This window comes from Amblyraja radiata, chromosome 25, assembly GCF_010909765.2.
Source record: "Amblyraja radiata isolate CabotCenter1 chromosome 25, sAmbRad1.1.pri, whole genome shotgun sequence".
In the NCBI taxonomy this organism is placed as follows: domain Eukaryota; kingdom Metazoa; phylum Chordata; class Chondrichthyes; order Rajiformes; family Rajidae; genus Amblyraja; species Amblyraja radiata.
The window spans coordinates 24,525,173-24,544,104 of record NC_045980.1 but is presented as its reverse complement, the minus strand read 5'-3'; the positions used below and the strand labels follow the sequence as shown (position 1 = coordinate 24,544,104).

General features: G+C 44.4%; 1 protein-coding gene across 1 annotated transcript; it reads left to right on the top strand.

Moving 5' to 3' along the window:
• The first annotated feature begins 10,749 nt into the window (after positions 1 to 10,749).
• On the top strand, positions 10,750 to 16,614 carry LOC116987452 (MYC binding protein). Its single transcript, XM_033043509.1, has 5 exons — positions 10,750 to 10,839; positions 11,713 to 11,785; positions 13,070 to 13,118; positions 14,093 to 14,222; positions 15,750 to 16,614. The coding sequence occupies exons 1-5, from the start codon at positions 10,825 to 10,827 to the stop codon at positions 15,792 to 15,794; spliced, it is 312 nt and encodes a 103-aa protein (XP_032899400.1). The 5' UTR covers positions 10,750 to 10,824; the 3' UTR covers positions 15,795 to 16,614.
• The last annotated feature ends 2,318 nt before the right edge of the window (positions 16,615 to 18,932 follow it).

Here is an 18,932-nt window from a genome sequence, read left to right as displayed (position 1 = left end):
TTTAGACCCACACAATCAATCCACCTATCAAGAGCAAATACACATGGGAGTCCAAAACTATCCAGTCGCAAAGCTTCAGTTCAAGAGGCAGTGATATGATGCTTCACCTTCTTGAAAATACACCCTGACACGGTGTTGAAACACATTGAGGTGGATCCAAACATGGTGCTAAATCACTACAATACATTGTGAGATGTGTCATTTCAGCATTATGATATTGAGGGCCAAACACTCGTTAAATCCCATCAGAGGAGTAGGTACCACATTAAGGGGTTCACTAAGGGACAGCGGGACTCAGTGTTCCCTCCTTGGGACAGTGCGACGCACTCAGTGTCACACTCTGGGACAGTGACACGTTAAGGGTTCTTACTCTGGGATAGTGCAACACACTCAGTGTTCTATCTCTGGGACAGCAAGACCTGGTGTCTCCGCTGAGCTTCCTTTAGACTCGGACTCCCTGTTGTTTGATCCTGACACATCCATTTCCACTCGGTGACTGGATTAACAGACTACTGACCGACATCTACTATAAACCCACTGACTCCCATGGCTATCTGGACTACACTTCTTCCCACCCTGTTTCCTGTAAGGACTCTATCCCCTACTCCCAATTCCTCCATCTACGCTGCATCTGCACTCAGGATGAGGTGTTCCAAACCAGGGCATAGGAGACGTCCTCATACTTTAAGGAACAGGGGTTCCCCTCTTCGACTATAGATGAGGCTCTCACCAGGGTCTTCTCTATATCCCGTAGCTCCGCTCTCACTCCCATCCCCCCACTCGTAACAAGGACAGAGTCCCCCTGGTCCTCACCTTCCACCCTACCAGCCGTCACATACAACAGATAATCCTCCGGCATTTTCGTCACCTCCAACGGGATCCCACCACTGGCCACATCTTCCCTTCTCCTCCCCTTTCGGCTTTCCGCAGAGACCGCTCCCTCCGTAACTCCCTGGTCAATTTGTCCCTTCCCATCCAAACCACCCCTGGTACTTTCCCTTGCAACCGCAGGAAATGCTACACTTGTCGCTTTACCTCCCCCCTCGACTTCATCCAAGGACCCAAGCAATCTTTCCAGGTGAGGCAGAGGTTCACTTGCACCTCCTCCAACCTCATTCATTGCATCCGCTGTTCTAGGTGTCAGCTGCTCAACATCGGTGCGACCAAGCCTCGGCTTAGCGATCGCTTCGCCCAACACCTCCGCTCAGTTCGCATCAACCAACCTGATCTCCTGGTGGCTCAGCACTTCAACTCCCCCTCCCATTCCGAATCTGACCTTTCTGTCCTGGGCCTCCTCCATGGCCAAAGTGAGTCCCACCGCAAACTGGAGGAGCAGCACCTCATATTTCGCTTGGGTAGTTTACAGCCCAGCGGTATGAACATTGACTTCTCTAATTTCAGGTAGCCCTTGCTTTCTCCCTCCTTCCCCTCCCCTTCTCAGCTCTCCCACAACCTACCATCTCCACCTCTTCCTTTCTTCATCCCGCCCCCCACATCCCCACATCAGTCTGAAGAAGGATCTCGACCCGAAACGTCACCTATTCCTTCACTCCATAGATGCTGCCTCACTCGCTGAGTTTCTCCAGCATTTTTGTCTACCTTCCACTTGGTGACTGCTCTGTCAGGGAGCCAAAGTCGCTGCACAATGACTACAGTTCGTGTCACCACGCATACTTCATGATTATGGCTGCATCCTTCCCAAATGATTGCTGTTGTGATAGCTTGTGTGCAGGAATCCTCAGCTGCATCATTTGAACATTGAAGAATCTCCGGTTTACTCACTCAACACTCTGATGAGGATATATCTCCGTCGCGGCATCAGGATGCTGCTGGCTTGCTCGAGGGAGTTTTGCTGCACACTTAGATTCATCAGGTGGCCGGCCTCATCTACCAGATCGATGCACTCTCCAGGGAAAGAGAAATTGGTGAAAATTGAGATTTTTTTTTCAGTCACCTCACCGTTAGAAACTTATGGTTTTTGGTATCGGCATTGGTTTATTAATGTAGAGTGTACCGAGATGCAGTGTAAAGTTTTGATTTGTGTGCTATCCAATTAATTCAGATAACATTATACACAAATACAATAACACCATATACAGGTGGAGCAAAGAAAATAATACCAGATGCAGAATATAGTTTACTGCATTGTGGCGTAACAGTTCCAGAAAACAAAATCCAATGTCCGCAAGGAGGAAGGTTGGAGGATTGGGACTGCACCCTGGTTTATGGGAGAACCGTTCACTCATTCGTTAACAGAGGGGAAGACGCTGTTCCTGAATCTGGTGGCACCCGCTTTCAAGTTTTTGTATCTTCTGCCCAGCAAGAGAGGGAGTAGAGGGAATGACCAGGGGTGAAACACGTCCTTGATTATATTGGATGCCTTCCCGATGCAGTGTGAAGTATAGATGGAGACAATGGAGACGGATCTGTGTGATGGACTTGTTTGCACATTCTCCTTGTGACCACATGAGTTTCCTCCCAGCGCTCCGGATTCCTCCCACATCCCAAAGACATGCAGGTTTGTAGGTTAATTGGCCTCTGAAAATTGCCCCTGATGCATAGGAAGTGGTCAGGAAAGTGTGATAACATAGAAGTGTGTGAGCAGGTGATTGATAGTCGACATGGACTCGCTGGGGCGAAGAACCTGTTTCCATGTTGTATCTCTAAACTAAACTAAACTAATCACGGGATCCAGAGATAGCAAAATTGGATGCAAAAATTGGCTCAGTGGTTGGAGGCAGAGGGTGGTAGTGGAGGGTTGCTTTTCAGATTGGAGACCTATAATTATGGTGTGCTGCATAGGGATCTGTGCTGGGTTCTTTATTCATTATGTATATCGCAATGATTTGGAAGAAATTATAGGTGGCATGATTAGTGTTATAGATTGTGATAGAAATTATAGATTGGCATGAACAGCAAAACAGGTGATATAGTAGACAGTGAAAATAGTTATCGAAGGTTACAGCAAGATCTAGGTAAATTGGAAAACTAGGCAAAGGAACGGCTAATGGAATGTGACTGAATGTTTGTGAGGTTAAATTGGACCAAGGATCACACCGTGAATGACAGGGCCCTGGGGATTGTTGTATAACAGTGAGAGCTTATGCCCCTGTCCCACTTAGGAAACCTGAACGGAAACCTCTGGAGAGTTTGCGCCCCACCCAAGGTTTCCGTGCGGTTCCCGGAGGTTGCAGGTGGTTGCCGGAGGTTGCAGGTAGTGGAAGCAGGTAGGGAGACTGACAAAAACCTCCGGGAACCGCATGGAAACCTTGGGTGGGCGCAAAGTCTCCAGAGGTTTCCGTTCAGGTTTCCTAAGTGGGACAGGGGCATTAGGGTACAAGTACATAGATTCATGAAAGTGGCATCACGTAGACTGAGTGGTGAATGAGGCATACAGCATGCTTGCATTCATTGGCTGAGTCTTTGAATATAGGACTAAGGTGTCCTGTTACATTGTACAACTTGTTGCTCGGCTGCATGGAGTATTGTGTGCTGTTCTGGTCATCCAGCAACAGCAAGGATCTGATTAAGCTGGAGAGAGTGCTGAAATGGTTTACAGTAATGTTGCCTGGACTGGAGGGCTTGAATTATAAACAGGGATTAGATAGGTTGGGACCGTTTTCCCTGAAGCAAAGGTGACTGAGGGGTGACGTTATCGCGGTTTATAAAATAATGGGAGGCATAGATAGCGGTGATAGGATAGAGAGCATAGGTTTAAGGTGAGAGGAGAACTATTTAAAGGGGTTCTTGCCTTTTTACATGCTGAAGGTTACGAGTATATGGAACGGGCTGCAGAGGAAGTGATAAGTGAGCGTATAATTATAAGGTTTAAAATATATCTGGGCAGATATATGGATTGTAATTGTCTCGAGGGATATGAGACAAAAGCAGGCAGGATTGTATAGGATTAGTATTGATAGGCATCCTCGACAAGTTGGGCCGAAGGCCTGTTTCGGTGCTGCATAATTATGAATCTATGAATGAGTCGATGTCCATGCTTGCCTATCTACACTAATCACATTTATCTGCCTTCGTTCACTATCATGTTGTGCTTTATCCATTTATGTGTCTAAAAATCTCTTAAAAGTAGGGATTGTATCTGATTCCGCCACCTCTTCTGTCAGCAAGTTCAGATATCAACCACTCTCCGGTAAAATTCTTCCCTCCCAAGTCCCCTTTAAACCTTCTTTCCCTTGCCTTACAACTATGCCCCTTGTCTTTGATTCCCCTACCATTATCAAAAGTTCCCCTGTCTATCCTATCTATGCCTCTCATAATCTCATACACATCTAACAGGCTACTCCTCCTTCACTTGAGTGTAAACAAGGCCAGCCTATCCAATTTCTTGCCATAACTAATATTCAGGCAACATCCTGGTGAATCATGTCTGCATGCTCACAAGCACATGCTTCCGACAGAGGGGTGATCAGAACTGCACACAACATTCCAAGTGCAGTGTTTTGTAAAGGTGCAATGTTACGTCCCAACTTTTATATTTTATTTTCGATGCTTTGATCTATGAGGGTAAGCATGCCATGTGCCTCTTTCACCACCTTATCCAGCTCTGTTGTCACTTTAAGGGAACTATGGACTTGAAACCCAAAGTTCCCCACTGGGATGTAATGCTGTGGCTTTATACGGTCAGACCACCTTTGGAGTATTGTGAGCAGTTATGGGCCCCATAATCTGTAGAAGAATGCGCTGGCGTTGGAGAGGGTCCAGTGGAAGTTTACAAGATTGATCACAGGGATGATTGGGTTAACACACGATGAGCGTTTGATGGCAGTGGGCTATTACTCGCTGGAGTTTAAAAGGATGAGAGGGTATCACATTGAAACTTACTAAACAGTGAAAGGCTGGGATAGTGTGACGTGAAGATGATGTTTCCACTAGTGGGAGAGTCCATAGCCTCAGAATAAAATGACGTACCTTTAGAAAGGAGATGAGGAATAATTTCTTTAGTCAGTTGTGGTGAATCTGTGGAATTAATTGCTACGGAAAGCTGTAGAAGCTGTCAGTGGATATTTTTAATGTGATGATTGATAGATCCTTGATTAGTACAAGTGGAAGGGGTAATGGGGAGAAGGCAGGAGAATGGGGTTGAGAGGGAAAGATAGATCCGCCATGATAGAATGGCGGAGTAGATGGGCCAAATGGCTTAGCTCCGTTCCTAGAACATGAATTTATGAACTTATGTCCCTCTGTTCACCGACATCAGTTATCATCCTATTTACTGCATATATCTTTTACTATTTGATATCCCAAAATGCAACACCTTGCACTTGTTGGGATTAAATCCCATATTTGCATGATCTGCCAGACTTTTCATCTGACATATAACCTGCTGTAGCCTTAGACAATCGTCTCCGCTTTCGACATCACCACCAATTTTCATGTCATCTGTACTTTTAGTGCACAAATTGATCTTCCATGCATTATGACAGAGACCACACCTTTATGACAGAGACATAGCCTTTGGGATATCCAAAGTTTATTAACAATAAATCTTATTATTACATAAATCCTAGCCTGTAATTCAACAGTTTAAACTGTATTCCCTCTTCAGAGTGGTACAGGGTATTTCAATTCCTTCTCCGTCCTCTGCCCTTTGTGCAGTGAAGGCCCACATTTGGAAGGTTTCACATTTTGTTGGATGGGGTGAGCAAAGACTATGTGTGACATGTGGTGTGATCAGATACACTGGTAGATCAACCTCTCTGTTAGTTGAGTTAGTTCCCATCAGTCAGGGCGGTTGGATTAGAAACTGTGTCATGTTCAGGAAGGAACTGCAGATGCTGGTTTAAACCGAAGATAGACGCTAAAAGCTAGAGTAACTCAGCAGGACAAGCAGCTTGTCTGGGGAGAAGGAATGGGTGACATTTCAGGGTCAAGACCATGGGTCTTTAGATACTGCCTGTCCCGCTGAGTTACTCCAGCTTTTTGTGTCTATCCTCTGTCATGTTCACATGCATTACAGAACGGAAATATAGAGAGGACACTGCGTATGGTTTAGACCTTCGTGCTCAGTTAACTGGTCCAGTGTTACATTTTGCACCTTCGCATTTACCTTCTGCCCCAAGGCCACATCTCTGTTTGATGTAGTCCATGAAGTTCACAATTCGACAATGGTGATTGAAAATCTCTGTCTGACCTGCTGTGATTTAAAAGACAAACAATTGTAAATACCCTATAAAGGCAGTCTCTTAGACTTTGCAGCAGCCCCATTCTTTTGAGTATGGGAAATAACCATAAAAAGTTCCGATTCTCAATATTAATTATTGGGCTCCTATCAGGTGCAGCTACATATAAAAAACTTTTGCCATCCGGGTAAACCTCAGGACATATACTGTAGCAGGGTTCCTCTTTAGCACAAAGGTTAGCAGGACAGCATTGGGATGAAACATAGCCTGACTAGGTAAAGTGAACAGAAATACTGGAAAGGCTGGACATTGGAATTAGAACAGATAATTCTGTAAATACTCAACAAGTCAGGCAACATTTGAGAAGAAACAAAAGGCACCTTTGGAGACATGTCCTCTGTGTTGGAAGATTGGAGGGGTTGATTTTCCAGTGGTGGGAAAAGAGTGGAGTGGTGTTGGCGAAGGTGGGATCTGTAGGAGGGTGAATGGGGGCAGTTGTTGTGATTAACATTGTGATGTGTGTCTGGGTCGAGTTCAACACTCTGGGTAATGTACAGCTGAAGTCATGGAAACTTCGAGTGACATTGATGCAGAGATTCTCGCTTCTGGAGGAATCAATTGTCGTCGCCTCTGCAACTTCTTCTAATGAACGTTCAGGTGGGTCTACTGGGCCCCCGACAGACCGGATCTCCTTTCAATCGGCAGGATTTGGATGTTTCCCTTCGTGAATCTGTGAAACTCCCCTCTCCCCAGCAGCCTACCTCTCCTCTGTGCACTGATGGCACGGAAACCTGTGGGAGAACCAGCGAGAGGGGATTGTGCCTTTAAGGGCTAATACCATTCGCTAAATATTGAACATACCAGCAACAATATTGAATTTATCAGGGCCCCGATCAGGAACCGCATGGGTCCTTTTGAACGTGGGTCAGAAGACTCCCAAACGTTGTTGATTGAGACAAATTTCACTGTTTTCTTATCACGAGGGCCAAATTTCAGGACACGGAACATGGTTACAATGCAGTTTCATTCTCTATAGAAGGTGCAAGCATATACAGTACAGGGCTTTAAACATATTTTGATTAAAAAATAAATACAATCACATAATGAAATCACATATCCACTAACAGCAGTCTTGCAATAATCTGCTCAACTAATCTGAATATACATTTAACTGGAACATTCATGCTCAGAGCATTCAACTCGACAATGTCTTATGCCCAATTTTTTTCAAGGACTATCCAAACTTCCCCAATCCTGGTTCTGCGTAATATCTATAGGAAGGAACTGCAATTGCTGGTTTACACCAAAGATGGACACACAATGCTGACCCGCTGTGTTTTGGGTCTATCTTTTGTGTTTTATCTGTTTTCCTGGATAATCTGGAAAGGAGCAGGTCATTAATTCCACTGAGGCTGCTGAGCCGTTAATTAAATGCTGGCTGCTGGCCTTAACCTCGACTCATCTTGTTCTGTTAGGATGGCATAACAATAATCTGGGAATGGCAGTGAGTGTTGAACCTCACCCACTACAGCTTTCAGTCCCTTTTGTTTTAAAGTTGCTTCCTGTATTGTTGGATCCCTCAAACACACAGCATTGCTTTCCCTTCCTCATCAACTCCATTAATCTGTGGAGGCATCGCAGCCAGATCCTCCTTCTGTAAACACTTCCCTCCTCTGCACAGGTGAGCCTCAAGCATTTACCTGGTTTCTCAACAAAAATAAAAATGATGCATGTTCAATAGCATCTATGTTCACTGCATGACAAAACACACCAACTAACATGGCTTTGGAAAAGCCAGACACCAGCACCTACCCCCATGCTTAACGGTGACAAACATCCTGGTCAAGGAGGGTGGCGTTTGTCCTTGGTCAAGGTCTACAAATGGCTCCAGCAACTTTGCGCACTGCGTGCAGCGGTTCAACAAATGTGCAAGTTACATGAGCTATTGTGTGCTGAGGTGTAATCAGAACTCCTAGTGGGGGACTGTAATCTGACTCCCCATTCAGCGATGGGGATTATGCTCGGCAAGAGAAGCACTCCCCCAAACTAGTAGGAACTTGTAAACAAACTTACATACTTCAGCTTGTTGGACTCTTCCAGGCTATCCCACATCTAGTTATCTTTTTAATTGATGCTACAGGGCCACCCATCCAATATTCTTGGGTTCGAGCAATCCCCTCTCTAAGAAGTGACCACAAAATCCAATCTGACCCTCGAGGACAGTACTGAGCGAGGGCTGCTGGAGGTGTCAGCTTCCAGATGCGACTTTACTCTGTGGATTATGTCCCCAAAGGGCGGAACATAGTCACCATGGATCTATGAAAGTAAAAGCATGTTTGGAAATTCTGTTAGAGATTTATTGAGGTTGTAACTGGCAGGATAGACAAGGAGAAATCAGTGGACTTTGAGATGATGTTCAGAAAGATACCACAGCGAAAGTTATTGAACAATATTCAAGTATATGGGACTAGGGTAATATACCAGTGTGGATTGTGGATTGTCAAAAAGAAAAACCCCCAGAGAAATAGCCAGGTCTTTTTTGGATTAACAGTCTATAACTAGTGAGATGGCACAGGGATTGTGGCTGAGGTCCCAAATGTTCACCCAATCCATTATTGATCTGGATGAGGGACCAAGTTGTATCTATGTGTACAGGTATTAGCTGATTATATAGAACCGGGATGTTAGAAGGACATAGTGAGGTTTCAGTGAATGCCTGAGGACAAGGCAGATGCCATATCAAGTAGAAAATGTCATGTCAACACTTTGGTGGAAAAAGCTGATTAGTTTTTAAATTGTATAACACTGAAAACTGTGGGTGTTCAGGGAGGTCTGGGTGCACTGTACGTGAATCACTGGAATTTAACGTACAGTTTCAGCAAACAATTAGGCTTTTACTTCAATAGTATTTGAGTAAAAGAGTACTTGGCAAGTCGCCAAATATTCTATCGATCTTCCACAAGTGTACAGTAGAGATCATACTGACTGGTTGCATCACGGCCTGGTTTGATCATTTCAATGCCCAAGAACGAAGGAGGCTGCAGAAGGTGTTGGACATATTTCGGTCCATCATGGCTATTGACCTCCACACAGTCAAAAGGAGCTACTGGAAGCACAGCTTCAAAAAGGCAGCTAATAAAATCAAGGACCCACACCACCCTGGCCGCGCTCTCATCTCGCTGCTAACATCGGGAAGAAGTTATAGGAGCCTGGGAGCTGTGACCTCCAGGTTCAAGAACAGCTTCTTCCCATCAACCATCTACATTGTAGAACCCTACCTCAGTAATGATCTACGGTAATGATCTACTGGACTTTGTTTAGATTGAACTTTGTACTTCAGTTTGCACCACTATGGCCTGATTACTTTGCATTCTGGAATTTATTGTATTATTGAATATTGTACATTTGTTTGTTGTGTAATGTGTTAATATGTCTGTAAAGATGCAGCGAGTAAGAACTTTATTGTTCCATTCCTGGTGCATATACAATAGGGGATGTGTATTATTAAACAATATTAAATGGGCTGGCCTGTACTCTCTAAATTGCAGAAGAAAGATGATCTCATGAAATGTATGAAGTGGGTTTGACATGGTTTTTGCAGGAATGATGATCACCTGGCTGGGGTGTCAAGAGGCAGAGTCCCAAAATAAGCAGTCAGCCATTTAAACTAAGTTAAAAGAGAGGAGGAATCTTTGGAATTCTCTCTCAAAGAGGCTCAGATGCTGCAGTATGTATATTCAAAGTGGAGAAAATGCCTCTGTTGTGAACAGTCAGTCATGATTTTACCACATAGTCGAGGCATTGTGTTGGGGCACTGGGTCTGTGTTGGGGCACTGCGACAGTGTTGGGGCACTGGGTCTGTGTTGGGGCACTGCGACAGTGTTGGGGCACTGGGTCTGTGTTGGGGCACTGGGTCTGTGTTGGGGCACTGGGTCTGTGTTGGGGCACTGGGTCTGTGTTGGGGCACTGGGTCTGTGTTGGTCTCTGGGACAGTGTTGGGACACTGGGTCTGTGTTGGGGCACTGCGACAGTGTTGGGACACTGGGTCTGTGTTGGGGCACTGCGACAGTGTTGGGGCACTGGGTCTGTGTTGGGGCACTGCGACAGTGTTGGGGCACTGGGTCTGTGTTGGGGCACTGCGACAGTGTTGGGGCACTGCGACAGTGTTGGGGCACTGGGTCTGTGTTGGGGCACTGCGACAGTGTTGGGGCACTGGGTCTGTGTTGGGGCACTGGGACTGTGTTGGGGCACTGGGACAGTGTTGGGGCACTGGGTCTGTGTTGGGGCACTGCGACAGTGTTGGGGCACTGCGACAGTGTTGGGGCACTGGGTCTGTGTTGGGGCACTGCGACAGTGTTGGGGCACTGGGTCTGTGTTGGGACTGTGTTGGGGCACTGGGTCTGTGTTGGGGCACTGGGTCTGTGTTGGGGCACTGCGTCTGTGTTGGGGCAGTGTTGGGGGCACTGGGACTGTGTTGGGGCACTGGGACTGTGTTGGGGCAGTGTTGGGGCACTGGGACTGTGTTGGGGCACTGGGACCGTGTTGGGCAAAGACACTATTGTTGGGCCACTGAGTCTACGCATGCGCACCACCCGCGTCGCGGCGCCGGTCGCCATGGAAACGTTGACTCGCGGGGCTGCGCGTGCGTGTCGTTGCGCGGTGACGTTACCGGCAGAGGAGGAAGATGGCGCATTACCGGGTGAGGGGAGGCGGCGGTCGCCGTCTGTGGACACCGGGCCGCCAGCGGAGGGAGACACAGGGCAAGGCGGAGACCGAGACGGAGAGGGATTAGGGTCGGGGGTGAAGCGGCTGAATGGTTTGGAGTGGGGGGTGTAACGGGTACACGGGGAGGGTGTAGTCTGACGGAGGAGCGAGGGGTGGGGGTAGAGGGGGGTAGAGGGATGTGGGTGGTGGTAGTAGTAGTAGTAGAGGGGAGGAGTGGGGGAGAGAAGAGGCGTAGAAGGACGGGGGAGAAGAGGTGTAGAGGGACATGGGGGGGGGGGGGAGAAGGACCGGCGGGGGGGAGAAGAGGGGTAGTGAGAGGGGTGGGTAAAGGAACGGGAAGGATGGGTAGAGGGATGGGGGAGGGGGACAGGGACAGGGGGGGTAGTGGGATGAGAAAGCAATGGGAGAGGGACAATCATAGAGAATGGACGGAGGGGTTGAAGGACACGGGAAGGGAGGAGGGGTAGTAGGAAGGGGAGAGTAAATTGTGTGGTGGGTGACGGGGTGGAGGGGTAAAGTGATAATTGGATGAGTGAGATATGGGGTGCTTATATGAAGGGCACATGTGGTAGAGGGGAGTCGAGGATTGAGGGATGGATAAGTGGGGTGGGGGAAGAGGAGAGGGAATTGAGAGAAGTGGTGGAGTTATAAATAGCAGGTAGGGTGCAGGATATTAAAGGAGGAGTTGAAAGGAGACGGGTACCATAGTAAAGACTGATATGTGCAGGTGAGGGCAGAGTCAAGAGTTGGTGGGTGGTGGAGGAAGGGGGTTGGAGAGAAAGGGAGTGATGTGACTGTGTAACTGGCACGTGTTTGTCATATGTATCAATCCTGTCGTAATCACTAGGCCGGGGATTCCCGAAGGGAACAATTTCGAAGATATTTAGAAAAAGGTGGTGTGTTGGATGCACTTACCAAAGGTAAAAAAAACTTTTTTCACTGTTCGTATAGTTGCAAATTAAGTTTAAGTTTGTCATGATTCTCAACAAATGTACATTCCTTTAGAAATAGAATTGTTGCTCGGAAAGATGCAACTATGCCCAGGTTTTAAAAAAAAGTTAAAGGATTGAATTAGCCATGTGCTGTAAAAAACAACAGTAATCCCAAGGATCCAAAGTGTTTTGGAGGTGCCACTGAATAATAAAAAATTGAGGTTGGGAATTCTGGGAATAAATTTACGAGAAATATAAAATTAGTTCTATGTCTTTCTGAAATGATTAACAAAAATGTGAATATCAGACAGAGAACGGTTGGAGGAAAGGGTTGCTTTGCATATAACAGAAATATTGGAGAGCCAACTTCCTCACCCATGTCTGTCAGTCAGGCACTTTGAGGCAATCTCTTTTAATATCTGGTTGGGAAGGGGCTCCATGGAGAGTTATCAGCAATGGAGTTCTCCCTTTCTCATTGGTGATCTAGGGTGGAGAATGTTGCACAGCAACACCCTCTGATAACATTAAATTACGTTAACAAACTCCCAGGTGCCTTTAACGTCTGAAGCCCATAAGAAGCCATGTTCCATATTTACATGACATATTACAGGGCGGCACTGTGGCGCAGCAGTAGAATGTTGCCTTACAGCACCAGAGATTTAAGTTTAATCCTGATTTTGGGTGCTGTCTGTACGGAGTTAGTACCTTCTCCCTGTGACTTGTGTGGGTTTCCCCCGGGTGCCCCGGTTTCCTCCCAAACTCCAAAGACATAGAGGTTTGTAGGTTAATTGGCTTAGTAAAATTGTTGAAAATTGTCCCTAATATGTGTAGGATAGTGTTAGTGTGCGGGAATCACGGGTTGGTGCAAACTCGGTGGGCTGAAGGGCCTGTTTCCACACTATCTCTAAACTAAACAAAACATGTGAGAAATTGCATTTGAATGGGTTGCCTGTTGAATCTTGGCTGCATGGCAAACCTTGCTCCTGATCTTTGTGGAGCTGCAGGAATGTTGCTGGTAGCGGTGATGGGGGATTGTGGCAATCGAGGGGCTTCCTTGTGGAATCACTTCTGGACCTGGTCAAGAGATTCAAGAGTGTTTTATTGTCATATGTCCCATATAGAACAATTAAATTGTTACTTGCTGCAGCACAACAGAATATGTAAACATAGTACACTGACTCTCTTGACCAGGTTATTTAAAAATTGATTCTTGATGGTGTTATTTTAGTCTTTGACTGTAATTTTCAAAATGAAATTTGTTTTATTTTCCAGTGCTGGTTGCACTCTATGAGGAGCCAGAGAAGCCCAACAATGCAATGGAGTATCCTTTATTATACAGATAGATTATTTCTTTTTGGATGACATTAAGTAGTGCCCCAAGCAACTGTGGAGAGCTTTGATTCTTTCTCTGGATGTAGATTACATTGCAAGACTAAAGTTAATTGTCCATCTCTGGTTATCCTTGGGAGGAAGTGATGGCCTGCTTTGTTGAAGCATTTTTGATGTAGCAGGATGTTTCTCAAAAGATAATGGAGGGTATAAAATAATGTGGGAATTATGTAAATATCGACCAGTTAGAACATGGGCAACAGATTTCCTTGCATGAAAGGCATTAATGAACCTGTGTATAACTTTCTTGAAAATTGGTAATAATTTCCAGTTTGTGTTAAATGGTTTACCAGGAACCTGGAGTGAACCTTAATTGCAATCTCTGTATGCTGAAAGTTTCTATGTTTGCATAAAAGATAGTTTCCCCAATCTTCCATCAGCAACGAGGAGCTGCAATTCTACGATCGGTTGGTTGAAAGTTTCCTGTCTGCAGATAGAGGCTGTTTCTCCCATCTGTCGAGACTATCTGTATCTTCCTCCATCTGCTCCATGCAGGAAGTGACTGGCTGGCTGGCTGTCCATTGCCTTTTAAAAAGGAGCAGTGTCCTCAATGTCCATCACACACAAAGGGGTTATTTCCTCAGGATTGTGACTGCAGAAATTATTTCCTTCATGTACCATTATTTTATATTTCATCTGCTCTACTGTGCTTTTTGATGTTTTTATCTTGTTGTTCCCTTTTCCCTTAATTAATGTGAACATACGGATAGTGATATCGAGGTATTTTCAAATAATGCTATATTCTTATTCCATTTACAATGCCCTAGCTCAATCATCAAGTTACTGAGTCTACCACGGAAGGTTATTACATACATCATTTTTTCACTTCCATAAATCATGTAGCTGGGGTGATGTGACACTTTCATTGTATTAAGAGGTGTTTTGTACTTTTCCTTAACTTATTAGTTTCTTGAAACGGCATTTAGGAACCACAGGTCCCGAGACTGCAGATGTGGAGACACTACGACTTGAAGTGACAGAACTGAGGCAGAAATACGAGGCCCTGCTCGAGGAAAATAAGGAATTAAAAGCTAAGGTAATAGATTTCAGGTTTTATCTGAAGTCCTTTGAAATTATTCAATGTGATGAGACTGTAGGATATGTTCACTTGCCTTACTTCAATTCTTGGACAAAGTCCAACTGTTTCTTTCCTTGTTAGACTGGTACTAGTGGCTCATAAGAAGGACCTCTTCCCATACCAATCAGTGAGCCACATCTTTTGTCTTGCAATCTGTCTAAAATCCAAATAGTTCAGACTGTGATCTGGAGTTTATTGCCCAATACTTTCAAATTTAACCCCCTATTTCCTAAGCATTCGTACCAATGATTCCTGAAAAATGAATTCAATGTCTAAACAACAATGCAAGCAGTGACCACAATACAATTATGATTTTAATTATCTCTGGGTATGTACTGTTGCTGGTAAGGTCAATGGCAATACCATCTGTGAATCCCATTGAGATAGTGGTGAACTGCCACTTTAAACTGCTGCAATCCATGTTGACAAATACCATGAACACAAATACTATTTTAAATTGAGATCGAAATTCCTTCCTAACTGTGTCCTTTCCAGCCTCAGTAACTTTTCTTCAAGCAAAAATATTTGAAATAATTTTATTCAAAGTTCAAGGTCCAAGATCAGTTTATTGTCACATGTACCAATGAAATTTGAGTTACCATACAGCCATACTAAGTGAAAAGCAACAAGACACACAGCCACATAAAATAAAATTTAACATAAACATCCACCTCAGCGGCTCCCCACATTCCTCACTGTGAAGGAAGGTAATAAAGTCCAATCTTCTCCCTCTTTATTCTCCTGCGGTCGAGGCTGTCAAACCATCTGCAGTCGGGGCCATCAAAGCTCCCGCAGTCGGCGATACGAAGCCCTCGCGTCGGGATGATCGAAACTCCCTCTTCGGGACGGTTGAAACTCTCCGCACTCTAATCGGTCTCTAACCAGGGACTGCGGTTTCCACGATGTTAGAGTCCACAGGCCTGCGGTTGGAGCGGTCCACAGTCGATCCCTAGCAAAGGGATCGCAAGCTCCACGATGGTAAGTCGCGGTTGAAAAGCCGGGTCGGTCTCCAGGAAAGGCCGCACAACTCCACGATGTTAGGCCGCAGGTGTGACGGAAATACGATACGGAAAAAAATCGGATCTCCATCGAGGTAAGAGATTGAAAAAAAGTTTCCCCCAGGCCCCCAAACCCCCACATAAAACAAACCAAGGAATACTAAAACATACTCTTTAACACGTAACAAAAAACGAAGAAAGGACAGACGGACTGTTGACGAGGCAGCCACTTACTGGTGCCACCCAGTGGAAAAGTTTGCAAGCGTCAAGTTAGTTACTGTGAAATTTGTGTTTATAATGTTAATTTCCATTTACAAATGATGCAATCCATGTCTTTAATGAGACATTGATTAGAAATCTGTTATACCAAGAGCATTGCGCTGTTTCCAGGTTTTTCACCAGCTAATTTGAGTACATGGTCCTGATGCAGAAATCGGCTGTGGAATATGAACTAAAGCTCTAAAGTGTTTCAAATTGTTTTCCTCAGCTTGCACAGTTCGAACCCCCCAAAGAGGAAGGGCAACCTGAATAAATCGTCTATCTGCATTGTCAGAAGAATGGAAGAAAGGAATCTGAGAGACCACCTGACAAATTGTATTGAACTTGAAGAATTGATGTATACTGTGGATGGCAGCCAGTCTATCAGGTTACACGCACCAACTGTATCACCACTTTTACCTGACCATATTCAGTGATGTGTCCCTGTTGGCTTCTTTGAACAGAATTTTGGTCCAAGTTCTGTGGTGGGACAAATAAATTATATTTAACTTAATTCACCATTAAACCCTGCCCAGGAAGTTTGATTGAGAAATGGCCATCAAATGCAAGATGAATTGCGTAATTGACCATTGACGGAACTGTTTTAAATTTTAGACTGTAATTTTGTCACCAGAGAAACGTTGCACACAACTATTGTTTTGAGTAAGCATGCAAGTTTGTTGAACACTATTTTTGCAGTCTGGAGGAAAGCTGTAATAACAGGCTAAGATGTATTATTTGTGTTTTGTTTCCTGTTAGAATGGGAATGGGATTAGGAGGTAAAGAAAAAGATAATTACTTCAAATAATGTTTGGCCAATACATTCTGTTCAGAAGCCAACATGAACAAGTATCACCATTGTCCAAATCTGAATATGAGTATGCGTGTTGAAGATTTCTTGTTCTCCAGTGGCCTGGCTGAAGGTGATGGCTACAAAGCAGCAGTGAGTCAGGAGTGGCTTATGAAGAACCATATCAGTTGTGTGAAAGAAAACAGAACTTATTGGCTGATTTTACAAATCTTCCACTATTTCTAGTTGTACAGGAGTCCAATTTTTCCTTTTGATATTTACTTAATAAATCTTGTTTGCACAATATTGTTCTGTTTATTCCAAAATGTACAGGAGAGACCAAAAGTAGGTTTTTGTTCCAAGATGTGTGATATTACAGTGAAAATTTCAGCACAAAAGGAGACCATTCTTTCTGTGCGGTGGTTCCACCACTTCAGTTGGAATTTTGTCCAACTATGTAATTCAATCTCTTTTTTTTTTAATTGTCTCTTGCCTGTCTATTGGGTGGTGTTATTTGGATGATTTTACAATTATTATGCAATTGCACTATTTGTGGATTTGAAGTGTATTTCTCACTTTACTCTGTCCAGCATTATTATTTTCTCTCTCTCCTTTCTGGTGTCTTTTGACTCTTCAATGTACTTGTTTTGCTTCTGTGTCTTTTATTCTTTCAGATTTGAGTATTGCTGTTAAGACAAGCTATCATTATCCATGATTAACTGCCCTTGAGAAGTTGGTATGAGTATCTTTAGACCAGGCTATTGTTGGATCCGTTGGCTTGATACAACTACAAAAGATAACACAATAGCACTTGTGATAATCTGTGTAAATCCAAAATATGCATATTATCGAATTGCAAACCAGTATGAACCCTATTGATGTTTGCCATACATTCAGAAAATTCTGATAACAATTTAAAATTCACTGGCTTTTTCAGGAGTCTCTGCAGTTGGTACATATTTCATCCAGTGTGTTCTTTAAATTACAAATTGAGAGAGAGCACTTTTTCCTGAATTAGCTTCTTTCCTGAATTAGCTGCAGCAATCTCAAAATGAACTGAGAAATCACTGAACAACCCAATTAACTAATTCAGTGGTGCATATCTTTTTTATCAACAATGAAAAATGGGCCGAATTGACAAACCAGGTTGTTTATGCTGAACATTTAGTCAGAAACAGAAGGTGCTAAACATTCTGAAAAGTACTTGTTTCATTCCAACTGTGCCCCAGTGTTGGAATCCATTGGCAAAGCATGAATTTCCAACAGATCTAATGTGGAAAAAAGACACAAAGTGCTGGAATAACTCAGCGGGTCAGGCAGCATCTCTGGAGAACATGGATCGGTGATTTGAAATTATCAGAAGAAGGGTCCCGACTCGAAATGTCGCCTATCCATGTTATCCAGAGATGCTGTCTGCCTGTGGTATTCCAGTATTTTGTGTCCTTTCAAGCTCTTTGATAGTTTTGACAGCCTGGGGTCAATGAAATAAGATCAAATAGAACAAGTTGTCCTACAATTTTAGGCTGTACATACCTTCTTCTTGCATATGAGAAGAAGAAGACAGCCTGGGGGAGCAGTTTAACCAAGTCTCTAAGTGTTAGATTCAATCAACGTTCTCGGGGTGTGTGAACCAGAGTATGGTTGAACCAGCTCTCAAAGCATTTCTGGAGGAGTGGCTTAACTTGCTATCAAAGCAATGCCAGGGTTAGAAACATAGAAACACAGAAAATAGGTGCAGGAGTAGGCCATTCGGCCCTTCGAGCCTGCACCACCATTCAATATGATCATGGCTGATCATCCAACTCGGTATCCTGTACCTGCCTTCTCTCCATACCCCCTGATCCCTTTAGCCACAAGGGCCACATCTAACTCCCTCTTAAATATAGCCAATGAACTGGCCTCAACTACCTTCTGCGGGAGAGAATTCCACAGATTCACCACTCTCTGTGTGAAAAAAGTTTTCCTCATCTCGGTCCTAAAAGATTTCCCCTTTATCCTTAAACTGACCCCTTGTTCTGGACTTCCCCAACATCGGGAACAATCTTCCTGCATCTAGCCTGTCCAACCCCTTAAGAATTTTGTACGTTTCTATAAGATCCCCCCTCAATCTTCTAAATTCTAGCGAGTACAAACCGAGTCTATCCAGTCTTTCTTCATATGAAAGTCCTGACATCCCAGGAATCAGTCTGGTGAACCTTCTCTGTACTCCCTCTATGGCAAGAATGTCTTTCCTCAGATTAGGAGACCAAAACTGTACGCAATACTCCAGGTGTGGTCTCACCAAGACCCTGTACAACTGCAGTAGAACCTCCCTGCTCCTATACTCAACAGGGAAGCACTCACCCCAGGAATGCCCTCCTAAAAAAGAACTGCCTTTGTTAGTTTTGTTTATTATTGGCACATGTACAAGTGCAGTAAAAGGCTTTTTTTTTGTGTGCTGTCCAGTCAGAGGAAAGACTATACATGAAAACTGAGAAGCCATCCAGAGTACCAACATTCCAGTGCAAGATATAATTGAAATGTAGTTGAAGTTGCTGTTAATTTGTTCTCGTTAAGTACGAACCTAGGTCATGGGGGAGTTGCAAATATCTCATTGCTCATTGATGTTGCATGCTATGCACC